Here is a 19,192-nt window from a genome sequence, read left to right as displayed (position 1 = left end):
TCTAATAAACACGCTTTGAATCCAAGTCTTCTAATGACTAATTAGGTTAAATGACAACATTGAAACAGATCTAGAATCATACCTTTGAGTTCCTTGTAGATCTTGAGGTCTTGGAGCTTCTAGAGTCACAAATGTCACTCCTCTAATGGCTTACAAACACCAATAGCAAGAAGAATGATTTAGGAGAGAGGAGAGGGGAGGAATTTGGCCAGGGTTCTCTTACTTTTTGAGATGTATCAAATTCCCTATGCCATGGGATCTATTTATACTTGTAGACTCCTTAAGGGTTACAACCTAAACCCTAATTGGATAATCTTCTCTTAAGGCTATCCAAATCCATTCCATAGATAAGCCTTTGGATGATTTTAGCTATCCTATATCTCATAGAATTCGTCCAAAGCATATCCCAATGGATTTACAGTCTAAAGCTTAACTATCAAACAATTGACAGTTTATACCCCTTTATTTAATTAACCTCTTTAAGTCACCAAATTAATTCTAATTAATTCTATGACTTATATTAATCAAATAACAAATATATTATTCATTATATTATTCTCATAATATATTAATAATATTTACTCTCTCTTAATAAATCATCCTATCAAGTTGCTATGGTGAAGGCAACCCAAAAGGACCATGCACAACCGGGTCAAATACTTGTCTAATATAGTTGCAGCCTTAGACACTATTCCAACAATAACCCGTCACCCTCCTGGTAACCCTAACCCTAGCAGGAAAATTTAGTCGTCACCCTCCTTATGCCTCCCTTCACCACCGACGCCGCCACCATTATCCCTCCCGTTCCAGCCGTCATCTCCTCACCTGTGAAGTCGGAGAATAACTGAAGCCAACCGCCGGAGCCACTGCCAACAATGATGTGAGCATTGTTGATGCCACCTCAATGGCCGGATCCATGAGTCACGGATGTTGTCGTCGTCCATCGGTGAAGACGCTAGACCCACGCCACTGCAACCACTCCTCCCCCCGTTTCTTCTCCGATTACAACTACTAGCATCCGACGCCGCCATCGTTCCCTACGGTGGCCTTCTGTTGAGTTCTGGTTGTCGTCGTCATCTCAAGGGTAGCTCAGTCGCAGGTGCCTTTCGTGTTATAGCTCTTGTTCGTGTGTTGCTGCTCCACCGTGAAGTGTAGATGGGTGCTCGCTGGACAGAAAAACCCGAGGAAAACCACCATGGTTGCCAACCATGGTGGCTGTCGTTGCTGCTGCCACCGTCATACGCCACCAGGTGGGTGGCTGGGTCCATTTTATGAACAAAAGGAGTGTGTGTGTGTGTGTGTGTGTGCTTCTGCCACTTGTGCGTATAACATACGTGTGGTGGCTTTGCCGGATTTCACGAGAAAAGCCACCACCACCACCACCGTAAGGTGGTGGTTGTCACCTCCAACCACCGCTTGCCACCACAAGGGTGGCTGTTTGTGTGTGTTCATTTGGATATTGTTGTACAATTGTAATTAGTGGCCGAAATAATCAAGGAAATTCATAACCACCACCGTGAGGTGGTGGCCGCCGCCGCGAGCCGTCGTTGACCACTACTACCCGAGGTGGTAGTGGGAGGTGTCTGACTTAGATAACAATTAATTGGCTTAAAAGCTTAACTAATGGACTAATTGGATCGCGATTGGGTTGGAAACCCTAATTAGGGTTTAGAAAACCTTAATTTTGTATATGTTAATTTGGAATTGTCGGGACCCGCATGTTTGGACCATTGGATTGGAGTTATAAGTTAGTCCCGACCAAATTGTATGTTTGACCTAGTAGAGTGATGGAATTAATGGATTAAGTCCTTAATGGGTTAAGTAAGAACACTTAACCCTAATTGTCATTTTATGTGAAAACCCTAATTTTGCTTGGGCCTTGAGTTGGGACTTTCTTTTGGGCTTTGGTGATTGGGCTATTGATGGGTCATCCAAGAACAAGTATATGGACTAGAATATGTGGATGGGCTTTAGGGTAAGGCCCATGTGAGGGGTTTGGGCCCAATTTGGAAAAATGGGCCATAGATGGGCCATAACTAGGCCTTGATGATTATGAGATGTTGGACCAAAGGAATGCCAAATGTTTGGACTGGAATAAATGGTTGGGCCTTAGGGTAAGACCATGTAGAGGTTTGGGCCCAATTCGGAAAATTGGGCCATATGTTGGGCTTTAGTTCATACTTTGACTTTTAGGCCTTTGGATTGGGCCTTAGGCTTCAATCAACCTAAGATGGGGGTAAAGTAGTCTTTTACTCCAAGCATGGACTTATCACTTATGGTTATGTATTGGAACCCAATTATTAATTGGGTGTTGTTTAGATGTTGACAGTTCGGGAATCTGTCCTTCAACAGCTAGGGTTTTGTCTGCGGGACTTCAGTAGTGCAAGGTGAGTTACCTTTCAGTAGAAGTGGGTCGAAGGCACCAATTCTGGCCCACTAGTAGTTGATTATAGTTGAGATGATTGTCTTTGTGATAATTGTCTGTTGTGCCACTATCTGATATGCTTTATGTGCTAGTATGCTATGATATTATGTGATAGTGGTAGGAGGGTTAGGTTAGACCCCGTAGCCGGTTGAAATAAATCGGAGGGTAGGTCATCACTCAGATATGTTAGGCGGTATGTGATTTATGTGTATATGCTAGGGTATTATGTGGTAGTGGTAGTGGTGAAATAGTCCTCGATTACCAGTTGAAAGAGACCGAAGAGGTATGCCAACACCCAAATATGCTAGGCAGTTACCGGTTGAAAGAGACCAAAGGGGTAGGCCAACACCTAGATATGCTAGGTGGTTACCAGTTGAAAGAGACCGAAGGGGTAGGCCAACATCCAGATATGCTAAGCAGTATGTGTATTGTATGGTATGTGGTATGATGGGGGAACTTACTAAACTTCGTTCTTACGGTTTTCAGTTTTGGTTTCAAGTACTTCTTCTTGAAAAGGAAAGGAGCTGGTAAGATCGCAACACATCACACTATGTTTTCCGCACATGAGATCTTTGGGATTATACTCTGATATTGTTTCATTATGACATGTTTTGATTATTGACATACTGGTTTTGATATGGGATGACACAATGGATGTTTTTATACTACCGGATTTATAATAACTTAATTGAAAATGAAATTTTTAGACTTGAATTTTGGGATGTTATATTATAGCTTGCTTGAGCAGATGTTAATGATGGCGATGAGATTATTAGAATCACGAAAAAGAAGAGTAAGTGAAAATCATGTTTGAATACGTTCATAATTGAATTGTGGCAAAAAAAATTGTCGGGAACGTTGAAATTGAAAGAGAGAAAACGTTTGACTATGATAGGTCATAAAAGCGGTTTAATTGATGTTGAGAGAGAGAGAGAGAGAGAGAGAGATGGGTGAGGCCCAAGTTTGATCTATCTATTATACAATCCGGCTAAAACAAGTAAAGAGTCTAACGCCTTGTTCCCGAGTTCTACTTAAGGAGAGAAATGGAAGGATACAGAGGGAAAGTGAGGGGTGTCGAAGGAAAATCGTGTTCCCGAGTTTCATTAATGGAAGGAAAGTGAGGGGAGGGGAAGGATTTTGGAGTCATATTTTCCTTCCAAATTGGGCGGATTTGGGAAGAAAGTGAGGGGAAGGAAAATTTTATGCTTTATTTGCTTTTTCCTCCCAACTCGGGAACACAAAAACTTAAAAATTTCCTTCCATTTCCTTTCATTTCCTTCGAACTCGGGAACACGGAATAATGAATATTTTCCTTCACCTCCCTTTCTTTCCGTCAAAATTTTCCTTCCCTTTATTTTAATGAATTTACAAAAAAACTCGGAACAAGGCCTAAAAGAACATGTTGCCCACAACTTTAATGACTAAAAGAGTAAATCCTAAAAGTTTCTTAGGCCATATGTGTCATTTTCCCTTTAAAACAAATTACAAAAAAACTTATAAATGGACTATGGAAGTGATTCTCTTACACAAGTACCGGATCCAAAATGAAACATATTGAACCTGTAACACGTTTCTTAAACGTGGGAAACTTCTCCCGAAAGAAGAGCCTCTTTGATAAACCGATGGAAGTTATTATATGATGAACCACCAATATCATTCGCTTCTTTTGCTTTTGTTTTCCATTCATTGGCCTTTCTTCTCATTTCCTTTCCATTATTTCCCAGAAGCATTTCCTTAACAAGAACTTCAACTTCATTTCGCTTCACATCGTGATTAATCTCCATCCCAATCCCCCATTCAATGCAAGAATATCGACAATTTGTTTGTTGATCTGCGAAGAAAGGCCAACATATCAACGGAACACCTTCCGATATGCTCTCGGTCGTAGAATTCCACCCACAGTGTGTTAAAAACCCACCAATCGATGGGTGGGCCAGAACCTGATCTTGTTCGCACCAACTCACCATGAGTCCTCTATCCTTCGTCTCTTTCAAGAATTCTTTAGGCAAAATCGCTGAATCCCCCATTGTCACATCTGGTCGAACCACCCATAAGAACGATTGCTTGCTATCTGCTAAACCCCATGCAAACTCAATCAGATGTTGCTCTGTCATAGTAGTCAAACTTCCATAATTGACATAGATAACAGACCTTTCCTTCTTCTGGTCTAGCCATTGCAAACATGAGGAATCTGGCTTCCATAAACTCGAATTCAGTGAGTTTACTGGGCTATCATCTGGAACGTATTTGGCTAGTAAAGGAAGAGCGCCTATTGTGAAAATATTATGGTAATTGAATTTGGATGCAATGGCTTCTAATACTTTGTGCTCTAATGCATCGAAAGTATTGAAGATGATCGCCGGAGCATTCAAGTTATTTTGAGCCTCCTCCCCCAAGAAATCAAACATGATATCATCGGGATCCGTTGTTCTAATGAAACTTGGAATATCTTTATAACGAATACTGCTTATTCCCGGGATCCAATCTATTGGTTTTTCCAATGTTCCATCCGTTAGGTAGTTATCATCTACACAGTTAAGATACTACTATTATCTTAAAAAAGAATACCGATTACCAAATGACGAAATTTAAAACATATACACATTTACTAACCTTTGAAAGGAACAATTCCTCTTTTTATGAACTCTCGATATTGCAGATAACCCATGAAAGCACACGCCGAAGCCGTCCAGAACTGAACCTCCGGTATTCCAAAATCCTTAGCAGCTTTTATCGCAAAGGTCATCAAGCCATCTCCGACGACGCATCTGACCGGTGGGTCTCCGGCCGACGAGTTCAACTTCTGCAACAACTCTTTGAACGGAACCAAACATGTCTTTCTGATCATGTCACAAAGCATCGGTATGTCTTGAGTGGCGTCTGGATCTGAAAGAGGCATACCGTCGGGTATGGTCTTGAACCGGAAATCCGGCAAACCTTCGACGGACTCCGGTTCTTTGGAGCGGATGAGACGGTGGTGGTTGAATTCGGTGTTGACGAAGGTGATGTGGAAGCCATTAAAGTGGAGAAGCTTCGCGAGCTTCATAAAAGGGTTCAGATGGCCTTGTGCTGGGAATGGCACTAGAACTGCATGCGGTTTGTTTCTGCAACTCATTTTGCTTTAGATTGTCGAGTTTGCTAAGGAAGATGCTAACCATTAAATGAATGTTCGGCGGTCCCAATCATTATCTACTCAGAGAATCTATAAAATTTTATGAAATTTATACATTAACTATAATTGTTATTTTGGGGAAAAAAATCTTTAGTACACGAATATATTGTTGGAAATCAGACAGCAAAATATCAAGTTACACACTCAAAATATGCAAATTGAATTAGGAATTAGAGATACCTACACTTGGAAGAACTTTTGGAAGTTTTTATTCTAATGCACTGTTAACAGTAAAACAGGGATTGAAAATTTTATAGACTACTACATTGAAAGCTGAAATAAAAGGCTTTAAACTGAAAATACTTTACTACCTGGTTAACCAATTTAGCTAATAATATGGTAACCACTTATTCATTTTTAATGCATTAAAAACTGAGTTAAACATGAACCAAATCAGAATTAATTCCAACATTCTCCCCCTTAATCCTGATTTATGTCTTCAGGTCTTCAACACCCAACAAATTCCGCATTTCTACAAATTTGATTCGTGGAAGTGCTTTGGTCAAGATATTTTGCCTTTTGTTCTTCCCCGCTTACATGCACAACGCACATGAAACCCTTTTCAACACATTCTCGAATGAAATGATACCGGGTGTTGATGTGCTTACTTCTTCCATGGAATACCGGATTTTTCATCAGCTCAATTGCGGATTTGTTGTCTACAAGAAGCTTTACACAACTTTCTTTAGAACCTATCAAATGCTTCAACAAACCTTGTAGCCACAAAGCTTGACAAGCTGCTGAAATCGCCGCCATAAACTTGGCTTCGCAAGAAGACAAAGCTACTGTTCGCTGTTTTTGTGAACACCAAGTGATTAGATTTCCTGCAAAATAAAATGTCATCCCAGATGTACTTTTCCCATCTTCATGATCCCCATTGTGGCTGTTGTCACTGTAGCCGAGTATCTTCCTGTCTCCTCCCTTTCGATACACTAACCCATAGTTGATAGTCCCTTTGATGTATCGCAAAATTTGCTTAACTGCTTTGAGGTGACTTTCTCGTGGTGACTCCATGAATCTACTAACGACACCCACTGAATAACTTAGGTCTGGTTCTGGTGTGAGTTAAATAACGCAAACTCCCAATGGGACACCGCTAATGTGTAGCATTCACTAGCACTCCTTCTTCATCTTTGGTCAGGTCAAGCTTCGGTTCCATGAGACTTTTTGCTAAGTTGCAATCAGACATGCCAGCTATCTGTAATATCTTTTGAGCATACCTCCTATGACAAATAGAGATTATGTTCTTGCGTTGTTGAACTTCCATTCCAAGATAGCATGACAATTTCCCAAGATCACTCATGTCGAAAACTTCCCGCATTTTCCTTTTAAACACACAAATTCCTTCTTCACTCGAACCTGTTACTATCAAATCATCAACATACACTCCAACAATTAGTACAAATTTTGATTCTTGGCATTTGTAGACAGCTTGTTCTTGGGGACACTTTTGAAAACCAACTCCTTGAGCGTTTTATCAAGCTTGACATTCCAAGCTCTTGGTGCTTGACGTAAGCCGTAGAGAGCTTTATTCAGCTTGTACACTATGTGTTCCTTTCCTGCAATCACAAAACCATCAGTTTGAGTTACATACACCTCCTCTAGTAAGTCACCATTCAAGAAGGCCGACTTTACATCGAGGTGGTCCACCTGCCACCCCTCAAAAACAGCCAGAGCTAACAGCGAGCGTACTGTTTCTATCCGAGCCACCGGTGCAAAAACCTCGCTAAAATCAACTCCTTTTCCTGTGCGTATCCCTTCGCGACAAGCCTCGCCTTGTGTCGTACTACTTTTCCATCAGAATCTCTTTTTAATTTGAAAACCCACTTCAACCCTATGGGTTTTTGACCACAAGGCAGATCAGTCAACTTCTAAGTCCGGTTTTCTTTCAATCGACTGAAGCTCTGTTTTCATTGTGTCTACCCATTCTCGTTACACGCTGCTTCAGAATAAGTTGTAGGCTCATCTCCAATGAGCATCAATTCCTCTTGTTCATCTTCCATTTCTACCGATTGTGTTTCATCATAAATGTCGTATAATGATCGAGACCCTCGAACATGTGTATGATCGTAGGTAGAGTTGTTGATGCTCTGATTACTTCCTGGTGTTTCAATTGATGTGCTTCTCGTGCTCGAAGATAAAATTGATGAGTTACCTAACCTGGTTGTTGGAGTTGATACTGGTGATACCGGGTCACTTGTGTCGTCTCTAATAGCGCTAAGATCTTCTTCACCAGGTTGATTTTGGCTTTGTGCCCTTCTTTCTACTTCAACATTGATAGGCACCTGGAACCAATTGGGCTTCAATGTGGGCTCACTTCCTTCGGCTACACTCCAATTCTATTTAACCTTTTCTTCAAATATAACATCACGGGCCACATGTAACTTGTTTTTACTAGGGTTAAATAAGCGATAGGCTTTGGTTCCCGGCTCCACTCCCAAGTACACCATTGCCACACTTTTGTCGCTAAGTTTACTGAGCTGGTTTGCTGGTCTTTTTACATGTGCGACGCACCCAAAAACCCTAATGTGTTGGAGTGTCTGTTTTCTTCCCTTCTAGGCCTCGTATAGTGTCATATTCTTCACTCCTTTAGTTGGTTCTCGGTTGAGAATGTATACAGCATGACGAACGGCTTTGCCCCATAAAGTCTCTGGCACATTCATACTTTTCAGCAACGATCTCATAGCTCCAAGTGCAGTTCTGTTACGACGTTATACTACCCCGTTTTGTTGAGGGGAGTAGGGCGTCGTCAATTGCCTCTTTATTCCTTCTTTATCACAAAAATCTACAAACTGCTTAGAGACGAATTCACCTCCTCGATATGTCCGTAATGCCTTCAATTTGAACGAGCTTTCATTCTCAACTTGTAACATCCCTAAAATACAGGCCAAAAATTTCATTTTTAAATACGTCATTATAAAACCAACAGTGTAATAAAACATCCGTAATATCATGTCATGTCAAAACCAAAGTAGAAATAATCAAACGTGTTATCATAAAATAATATCAGAGTGTAATCCCAAAGATCTCATGTGTGGAAAACCATAGTGTGATGCGCTGCGATCAAGTCGGCTCCCTTCCTTTAAACACAAAGTACCTGAAACCAAAATTGAAAACCGTAAGCACGAAGCTTAGTGAGTTCCCCCAACATACCACATACCATACAATCACATAACATACAAATATTGTCAAGCATATCTGGGTGCCCGACCTACCCCTTCGGTCCTCTCGACCGGATACTGACCAGTATATCTGGGAGCTTGCCTCCCCTTCGGTCCTCTCGACCGGATACTGACTAGCATATATGGGTGCTGGTCTCCCCTTCGGTCCTCTCGACCGGATATTGACTAGTATATCTGGGAGCTTGCCTCCCTTCGGTCCTCTCGACCGGATACTAACTAGCATATCTCGGTGCTGGTCTCCCCTTCGATCCTCTCGACCGGATACTGGGGACTATTTCACCCCCTACCGCTACCACATAACACATATATCTCATAAACTATCTAGCATGGCTGGGCATGACCGCCCCTTCGGCCATATCGACCGGTGTTCTGGGGGACTATCTCCCCCTACTGTCACTAGCACATAGCATCATATCATACTAGCACAATAACATATCACAGGTAGTAGCAAACCTAGATGAATATCACAGAGACAAACATCTATCATACAATCCTACTAGTAGGCCGGCATTGTGGCCGTAGAGGCGTAGACCCACCGCTATTGGAAGGTAACTCACCTCACACTGCTGAAGTCCCGAAGACACAATCCCACACTTGCTGAAGTCCCGCAGACTCGATCCCAGCTACTGGCTGACAGACTCCCGAACTGTCAACACCAAAATAACACCCAATTAATAATTGGGTCCCAATACATAACCATAAGTACATTCTTTGGGTAATTACTACATTAACCCTATCTTGGCTTATTCAAGCCCAAGGCCCAATCTATAGGCCCAAAGTCAATTAGGAATCAAAGCCCAACACATGGCCCAATTTTCCAAATTGGGCCTAGGCCTATACATGGTCTCATTCTAAGGCCCAACATCATATAATCATTAAGGCCCAAACTATGTCCCATCTATGGCCCAATTTTCCAAATTAGGCCCAAGCCCTTTACATGGGCCTTACCCTAGGCCTATTAAATTACTCTAGACCATTTGCTTGATCTTGGGTAGCCCCTTTAATAACCTAATCATCAAGGCCCAAGTGAAAGGTCCAATAATAAATCCAAGTGAAATTAGGGTTTCACATGAAATGATGATTAGGGTTAAGTTTCCTACTTAACCCATTAAGGACTTAACCCTCTAAGGACTTAATCCATTAAGTCCACTATCGCTTAGATTAATCTTGCCATTGTTTATTACTTAATATTTCAAGTTATTAAATAATTTTCATGTGTCCCGATTAATTACCCAAATTAGGCTTTCATTGGCATTAGGGTTTTCCAATCCAAATATTAGCCCATTTATCAATTTGTTGGGCTTTTAGGTTAATTAAGGCTTTATTGGGTCTATTAGAGTCAATTAGGGCCTCCTTAAGCCCATTGATCACATGTTTGGGATTTTATGTCCATTAAGCCTCATTGGGCCCATTAGGGTTTTAGTCCCTTGTCCAAACATCCCCAAACTAGCAATCCCAACACAACTAAGCACACCACCACCCGACACGGCGGCCGGTGGCGGCAGCCACCACCCTACGGTGGTGGTTCTCAATTTCTTTCTATTATTCCATTTTTTGTGTTACAATTTACAATGCATATTTCCAAAATAAACACACTAAAAATTATAAACACACACACAACCACCCTTTTGGTGGCCGGTGGTGGTAGAGGGTGGCAGCCACCACCTCACGGTGGTGATGGTGGCTTTTCCGGCCAAATAAACCCACACACACACACTTCTCAGCTTATAGCAGTACCTATAACCCACATAATCCGAGATGCAACACAACAGTAGTACATGCACCTCCTTGCCCGGAAATAAACTCAACGCCCACCTATGGTGGGTGGTGATGGCAGCAGCATAGGAAACGACAGCGGCCCTTGGCGGCAGGTGGAATCGGGATGCAGCAACAAGAGAGATAGGAGAAGAGGACGAACAAGAACCATGGTGAACAACAGCAGCATAACGACCCAACATCTCCGATCTTGGCCGCTCTCGCAGTGGTACAAAGCAGACGGGAAAACACCGGCCGCAACAGCCGCCCGGAATGGTGACAACAACACTCGTGCAACGGCAAGAGAAGACCGAGAGGAACGATGCACTTCGACCGGTGGTTGGAAAAACAACTGTGAGCTTTGTCGGCAACCGCAATGGTGGTTAGCATCGGTGGCTGAGAAGCTCCATGACGACGATTGGAGAGAGCATGGGTGGCGACTCATGTCTTCAGCAGCAACAGACGACGCTAGAAGTAAAGGGTGGCATGAAGGGGGGTGTGGCGCCAGAGACGGAAGGGTGAAGATGGCGGCTGCACTCCTTTGTTAGGGTTAGGGTTCGCTTGAAATAAATACCCGTCCCTCATCACATCTTTTCCATAATGACGGTTCCAGCCCCCTTCTCCATAAAATCTTTCCAAAAGGAGTCTATAAATTACCATTTAAACCCTACCCTTTGAATTCCTTTACAAATTAAGTCCCATAAATTATCAGACGGCCCCCAATATCTTAATTATGACATAATCAGTCCTTCCACCTCATTTCCTTTTAAATTAAATTAAAATAATTACCACGGAGCCCCTGTCTTCATAAATATTTATAAAATGAGTCCCAAACTCACGCTTTTAACTCCCGACTTCTAAAATTGTGGGAATTAACTCCCCGTAACCAACACCCTGCTACAAAATTATTGATTTTAGGGCTACTATATCTTCTTAAATTTATTTATTTAATAAATAAATAGGGTGTTACATAACTCGAGCCTCGAAGTTCTTGAAGGCTGAAAAACCTTCATCCTTGATCTCAATAACATAAATCCACATATACCTGCTGTAATCATCAACAATTAAGAAAAAATATTGATTGCCTCCCATTGTAGTTGGTGTTACTGGTCCACACAAATCTGCATGAATTAATTCCAACGGGTTGTTTGCACGCCACTGAGTTTCTTTCGGGAACGATTGTCGGGTCTGCTTAGCAATTAAACATCCTTCACATACCTATGTAGGATGCTTTATCTTTGGTACTCCATACACTAGTTCCCTTTCAACCATGGATTCTATGATCCTGAAGTTCAAGTGACCAAGCCTCGCATGCCATAACCACGCCTCGTCATCCAAACTAGTAGCTAATTAAACATACATGTTGAGTTGTATGGAGAGAAATTTTGTACAATCTATTACTAGATCGCTGAACCTTCATGATCAGCCTTCCATCTTCATCATGTACCCGCAAATACTGATGCAACATCTCGATTTTATACCCGTCTTCTGTCATCTGCCCTAAACTCAAGATGTTGCAGTGCAAAGCGGGTATGAAATATACCCCCGGTATCAGAAGTTGTTCACCATCCTTGCACTCCACCAAGATGGATCCTTTTCCTACAATTTGCACCTTAGAGCCATCACCAAATCGCACCTTTCCAATCACATTTTCATCAAGCTCCGCGAAGAAACTTTTTCACACCGGTCATATGGTTGCTAGCGCCATTATCCAAGTACCAAATGTCTTTCTCGTTTCCTTTCTGTCCTGGAAACACCTTGTCCTCGTTTAGTAGCACCATGTTGTTTGTCTCTTCACCATGGACAGTCAACAGTAAAGCGGGTCCTTTTTCTTCCGTCCGAGTCAAGTTTGCCTCATCTCTTTTTTTTCTCGGTGCTTTGCATTCAGATGCATAGTGACCATATTCCTCACAGTTGAAACACATAATATGACTCTTATCCCCTCCTCTTTGGCAATTATTATTTGAGTCACGAGGCACCGACGAATTGACCCGACCACCTTTGCCTCGTGCACTTCCTCTACCACGACCACCCGATCGACCCCCTCTATTATGGTGTGACGGGCCTCGTCCTCTACCGCCTGTTGAGAACCCACCCCGTGAGACTTTTGATTGAGCTTGTTTTCTTTTTGAGTAAGTAACAAACCCACTTCCCCACTTGTTTGGCTGCTACGAGACTTATGTCGGTCCTCGTATGTGACATCCTCATTTTCACGGCCAGAAAAGACCGATTTGTTTATGCTTTGTTTTATAAAATCAGAGTGATCCTTTGATTAAAAGAGTTGCAGAATTTGTTCCCAAAACAAAATATGATAAAATTTATTAAAACTTTTCTCAAGAGAATGCATTTTCATTAAATAATAAAACCTCGGGATGTCATGTTCCAATACAGACCAAAAGCATAAACAGTACAATACAGACCTTACAATAGTTATTTGTAACTACTGATCTATAATCCAAAATCTCTCGTCAAGTCCACCAATTTATACTCTTGTGTCATTACCTGTAATGCAAAGAAAACTAAGTGGGCCAGACTTGGGAGCCTGGTGAGCATATAGGGTTTTCAACCCACAATAATACATTTATTATATTCAATTATCAAACAATCAACCCAAATACCCATCCCCATATCTCCTTTATTTTCTCAAGGGTTTACCCTAAGAACCAACTATCCTTCATTCATTCATTCATTCCTAAGGATTTACCTAAGGGACTGGCACAAAGTCTATATGCTACCAAGGTTTATACAACAGGCACTACTTCACATAGTCACCAGGGTTCATACAATTGGCACTACGTCTCATAGTCACCAAGGTTTACACAATAGGCACTACGTCTCATAGTCACCTAGGTTTACACAACAGGCATGAAGTCACATCGTCACCAAGGTTTATCAAATAGGCACGAAGTCGCATCGTCACCAACTATTCCATCTACCCATGTTCTACCCAACAATTTTGTAGATATAAATACAAACACAGTTTAAATCATTTAAAACCCGTATAAAAACATCAATTCCAAGCCCATCTCAAATAGACAAATAATATATAACACATAGCATGTATTTCATAGCTAATACTTTATATTTATGTGTTAGAAGAAAGTAACTATATACTCACTTGATTAGACAATGTTCAGACAGCACTACGACTTGTAGAAGTAGTATTCTTCGGTAGATCTGGAAGATCTTCACAAAAACCGGGCTTCTCGCGGGCAGAGCTTTGGCTTGGGAATTTCACTTCTTGGGATCTTCGGGGCTTTGGGACTTGCTTCGGGTCTCGGGAATGATACCGGGGCTTCGTGATATTTCTTGCACGAAAAACAAGGTAAAACGGGAGAGAGAGGAGAGGAATTGAGCAAGGAACTCAGCTGCCCCCGTACCCTTTATATAGGGGCTGATTCTTCAAATTACGCGGGGCGTAAATCCAGGTACACTGGGCGTAACCCGGATAATCCCGGTGACTCCCCCCTTTTGGATAATATCCGAATTTATATTTAAATTAAATACTTTAATTATTTAATAAACTTCAAAAATTTGCATCTTCCTCATACGAGCTCCGTTTTCGACGTTCTTTATATCCCCGCGTAGGTGAGACTATGATCTACAACTTTCGTTTAGACTTCGTCGGCTAATTTTGAATTTATTTTTATTATTTACTTTTAGTAGGTTGGGGACAAGAAAACTCCGTTATAAATCCATAACTTCTTCATCCGACGTCCGTTTTCATTTGTCTTTTTACCGTTGCACTACTATCAACAAGATCTTCGATTCTTGTTTAGATTGTTTCGGCTAAAAACCGCTCGATCTCAAATCGAGTATTCGGGTTGCATATCACTAAGTCGAAACTTAGAAAAATCATAACTTCCTCATACAAAGTCAGATTTGGACGTTCTTTTTATGCATGCTCACGGTTTAACGAACTCTACGACTTTCGTTTAGATCGCTAAGGCTAAATATTGCTCTAACGTAAATTCACTTTTTACATCATTCAACGTCGTGTCGGTTCTGTCGCGAAACTTCGACATGTCATAACTTCTTCGTTATAACTCGGATTTCGACGTTCTTTATATGTACCGAATCCTTGTAACATATACTATAACTTAGTTAAGATTATTCATTCAAAATAATCTTTCATCAAAAAATCATTTTTGACGCTTATCGTCTCTAAATTGACTAGCCTGAATATGCGGGTGTTACATCGTAAGCCTTAAGCCTACCAATTGCTTCTTCAAAAGGCATGCTATCCAAATTTGAGTACTGCTGAATTGATGCCACCAACTGGAGATACTTGTTTGGAACTGAATCAATTAGCTTTCTCACCACTGTGCTGTCTTCAAGGGTTTCACCGAGGCTGCTAAACTTTGAAATCATCCCACTTAATTTTCATGTGAACTCATCGATAGACTCTCCGTATTTCATCCGTAATGCCTCTAAATCACTTTGGAGTGTGTTTAATCTGGCCTTCTATACCCTATCTACTCCCAGGTACCTTAACTTCAAGGATTCCCAAACTTCTTTTGTCGTCTTCTTCTTCGCTACTTGCAACAGAATATCTTCGGGTACTGCTTGAAAAAGAAAAGCTCGAGCCGACTTGTTCTTCTTCTCATCCACAGCTTCTCCGGCTACTGGTTCAATGGATTCCCATATTCCCTGGGCATCCATTATAGCTTCCATCTTAATTTCCCACATGGTGTAGTTCGTGGGAGTCAACATCGGACATTGAAATGGCACTCCACCATTCTCTCTTGTAACAAGTTGGCTGGATGACGACATGGATTCGTAGCAGATATATTTGGGCATGAACCATATACTCTGATACCAAATGCTAGAAATCAGACAACAAAATATCAAGCTACACACTCAAAATATGCAAATTGAATTAGAAATTAGAGATACGCACACTTGGAATAACTTTTAGAAGTTTTTATTCTAATGCACTGTTAACAACAAAACAGGGATTGAAAAAATTATAGACTACTACATTGAAAGCTGAAATAAAAGGCTTTAAACTAAGAATTGAAACTGAAAATACTTTACTACCTGGTTAACCACATTTAGCTAATAATATGGTAACCACTTATCATTTTTAATGCATTAAAAACTGAGTTAAACATGAACCAAATCAGGACTAATTCCAACATATATGTCAAACGTTTGTTAGCTACAAAAAACAATCAATGAGGACCAATACCATCAAACATTTGTTAGCTAAAAAAATTGACGAGGGACCACCATGTATGTCTGCCTGTTCGTTTTAAATAAAAGTAATTTGTGTATGAGTAGCAACGTACGTATAGGTAGTTTTGTAGCTTTAAGAATAATTTTTATAAGTAGGTTTAAGATGTATGCGTTACAAACATATTTCCGACCCATTTTTTAGCCAAAAATTTGTGTGGTCCATTATGGATGGTTTAAAAGATAAAACATACACCTTGTTTGTTGATTCATGTGAAACTTAATCATAATGTCATCATGTTTTAATATAGACCTCATTTGTGGATTCATACATTTTAAGCATGTAAGGACAGTTATATATATAAATCTTAACCAATTTTCCTTATAAAAGCAATTGGGTGAACCTTTTTCATTTAGTTGTTGGAGTGAATGATGATGAACTAGCAGGAGCACTTTCTTAGATTGCCAAGTTGCACCACTGACTTAATATAGACAATTGAGTAAGTGAGTGTTTGGTAGCATCTTAATGCTTCTTAATAAGAAGAAGCACTGAATCTCAATATATATGTAAGATTGGTAGCACTTAATATAACATCTGAATAGAAAATAAGCATCTTATTGGGTCAGATATGAGCTTAAAAGGAGACGTGCCTTCTTTATTGGACCTAACATTTTCCCTCTTCTCCCACGTCTCAATCAAACAACTGACTGCCCTCCTCAACATCATGCATCTCTAACATCGCACTACTTAGAAGGCGCCACCCCTCGTACAACTCCAACACCACCATTCTCAACTTCGACCAACTCCATGCCTAACTCTAAACGTGTTTTCCCTCTTTATGCCTCCATCCTAACACAGTTGGCCTTGCCTCCTTAGCCATCGTTCGATGTCGGCATTTCCGACCTTACCTCCTGAACATATCACTGACACCGCCCTCTCCACCTTTGCACAACACGGTCGCCCTCTCTGTTGTCATACAATACCACCCTCTCGAACTTTTAGAAATCGGTAAGAAATTCCAAATAACATGTGCTTTTTGATTATTTTTTATGATTCCTTGCTGAAATATGATTTTCTTGATGAAAACTTGTTGAAATCTGATTTTTCTTGATGAAATCTTGTTGAAGGAAGAAAGAAGCCACAACATATTTAGGGTTGAAGACAAATGCACTTCAAGGAAGGCTTGGGTTGATGTACACATCAAGCAAAAGAAGATTGTGTAAATAATAAACAAATTTAATACATTATATTATTATTAGAACAAATTACACGAATGGTCCTTTAGGTTTTAGTTTTTCCCTAAAGTAGTCCTTGCGATGATTTTTTTCCCTCAAATGGTACATACGGATGTTAAGTTGCACGCGAATAGTCCCCGAGCTGGATGTCCGTCCACTCCGGTGTTAACCTACGCCCATGTGACTTGCACATGAGCGTATTTATGTCAATTTACCCTGAAGGACATTTTTTGAACAAATTTTTAATGCCTATATTACGTCTTCCTCTTCTTCCCCCCAATTTAATCGAACACTTCTACTGTTAGAGAAAGAAACTTGCATAAAATGTCGATATATGCTTGTGGAAATCGTGATCTAACCATCATTACTTCCTGGTCAGATCGCAACCCTGGAAGACAATTTTGGTCTTATCTTCATCAAGGCCGATCGTGAGATTTCAGAGGCCTGTGCGATTTAACAAAAAATAGACCCTAAAACTTGAAAATCTAAAGATTTAAACAAAACAATTGTTGCTTAAATCTACTCAATTTTTTTTGCAGCACTGTACATTTACTTTTACAACATTGTATTTTTGTTTTTTATATTAAGCCAATGTACTTTGAAAAATACACTCAATTATAGTATTATAATCTCTAATTATTAATTACAATGATTTTATAGGAAGAAATGGAAATAAATATAATACACAATTCAACAAAGTACGTTGGTGTTCATTGCTAAGCCTAAGAAAAAATATCAAGAAATCTAGGGATCTTGATTATTCACAGAAACAACAAGAACTTATCATAATTTTAATTAGTTGTTCAAAAATCCAGAACACCGTTAATATGATTGTTCATAAAAGTATCAATAAAGTAATCTTTTTTACTTATACAAACAAGAATCAAAAACCGCACAAATCTCATGATTCTTATTTTCATTCATCTATCTCTGAATCCAAACATTAAAAATACAATCATATTTGATGTTTTTGCCCTTGCTTCAATGCTACTAAACTCGAGTACATAGTTGCAAGATTGTAAGATTGAAAGAAGAACCATTGAAAGATTTTAAGAACTAAAAGTTGGTTTTCGAGAAGATTGTAGGATTGTTGCTTCTGATTTTCAAGAAGGAAGGAAGAAGAATGTACCAGGCATCATTAATTCATAATCAGTATGCCTAGAATGAAGAAGTATGAACTCAATCTTTGATATCTTTCTGATTTTTGAGGATTGCTTTTTGATTTCCTTCTTCGGAAATTCTGATTTTAAGCAAATACGAATCATAAATTTTGATTTAGTATCTTTTTGATTTTCAAGATTGAAGGAACCAAAGCATCGTTTTCCTTTTCCCAAAAACTTTTTGATTCCCTCTCATCTTTATAACACCTGCGTCATTTCCGTTCTCGTGGCCTTGCCTGATACATTCATTACATTGATTATCGACAATCCTTAACCTAACCCCAACAATGAACATAGTCTAATACCTGGAAAAAAAGTGGGCCCTAAGTTTTAAGTGGGCCATGTTCAAGGGCACACCTTGAACACCTATTGGGCCGGCTCTGATCTTCATAATGAGAGAAGGTGTGGTTGGATTGGGTGGTCTGATGAACCCATGTGCCCTAGATCGGTGGAAGTGATACATAGGTTAATCATGTGTATGAACAAGCTCCGAGATTCTCTTCAACAAGATAAAATGCAAGCTAGGATGTATAAGTTAGTCATTCTCTTCAGTTGGGGTCTTTTCACAATTCAGTATCCGAAGCAAGGTGGAAGTTGTGTCTGAATGTGGTGTATGATCATGGTGTCTGAATTAGGAAGTGTTTTGTTGGTCATAGGTTAATGTAGCATGGTTTATGTAGTGTTTGTGTTTGTTTTGAGTCTAAATACAGGAAATTGTGCTTTGGTTAATGTTGTCTGAATGATATACTCTTTGTGTAATCAAATGGTTTAATTTCAATATGTGTGTTGTATTGTTTCCATTTGCCCATAAACTTTGAATATCACAAATATTACTTGACAAGAACAACAATATAACAAAAATGCTATCGTATATCACAACAACAATTGACATTGTTTCATAGTTTACCTATGTGTATAATGATTCAAGGCCAACATGCATGACCATATAAAATAAGGAGCCCAAAGTAACTATTGTTTGTTATATAAACATATGTATTAACAAAACCATAAAAGTAAGTTGTAAATTACATCAAAAGACCTAACACTTAACAACACCCCATACTCACTTCTTTCCTCTTGTGCCTCC

General features: G+C 40.0%; 2 protein-coding genes across 2 annotated transcripts; both read right to left on the bottom strand.

Moving 5' to 3' along the window:
• Nucleotides 1–3,855: 3,855 nt before the first annotated feature.
• On the bottom strand, nt 3,856–5,620 carry LOC145087065 (linamarin synthase 2-like). Its single transcript, XM_079024967.1, has 2 exons — nt 5,039–5,620; nt 3,856–4,952 (listed from the first exon to the last, which is right to left on the bottom strand). Exons 1-2 carry the CDS (start codon nt 5,538–5,540, stop codon nt 4,000–4,002), a joined length of 1,455 nt encoding a protein of 484 aa, XP_078881093.1. The 5' UTR covers nt 5,541–5,620; the 3' UTR covers nt 3,856–3,999.
• A 424-nt stretch (nt 5,621–6,044) lies between these two features.
• On the bottom strand, nt 6,045–6,611 carry LOC145089672 (secreted RxLR effector protein 161-like). Its single transcript, XM_079028078.1, has one exon. It carries the CDS (start codon nt 6,609–6,611, stop codon nt 6,045–6,047), a length of 567 nt encoding a protein of 188 aa, XP_078884204.1.
• Nucleotides 6,612–19,192: the final 12,581 nt, after the last annotated feature.

Source organism: Lactuca serriola, chromosome 2 (assembly GCF_051521515.1).
Source record: "Lactuca serriola cultivar US96UC23 chromosome 2, Lser_US96UC23_V15, whole genome shotgun sequence".
Taxonomy (NCBI): Eukaryota; Viridiplantae; Streptophyta; class Magnoliopsida; order Asterales; family Asteraceae; genus Lactuca; species Lactuca serriola.
The sequence above is the reverse complement of the archived record's forward strand: the minus strand, read 5'-3'. Positions and strand labels throughout refer to the sequence as shown.

Excerpts from the sequence above, each read along its gene's own strand:
- LOC145089672 (XM_079028078.1), bottom strand. The coding sequence starts at position 6,611 with ATGGAGTCACCACGAGAAAGTCACCTCAAAGCAGTTAAGCAAATTTTG.
- LOC145087065 (XM_079024967.1), bottom strand. The coding sequence starts at position 5,540 with ATGAGTTGCAGAAACAAACCGCATGCAGTTCTAGTGCCATTCCCAGCA. Across the intron at positions 4,953-5,038 it reads AGGAATTGTTCCTTTCAAAG|ATGATAACTACCTAACGGAT; the intron begins GTTAGTAAATGT and ends TTAACTGTGTAG.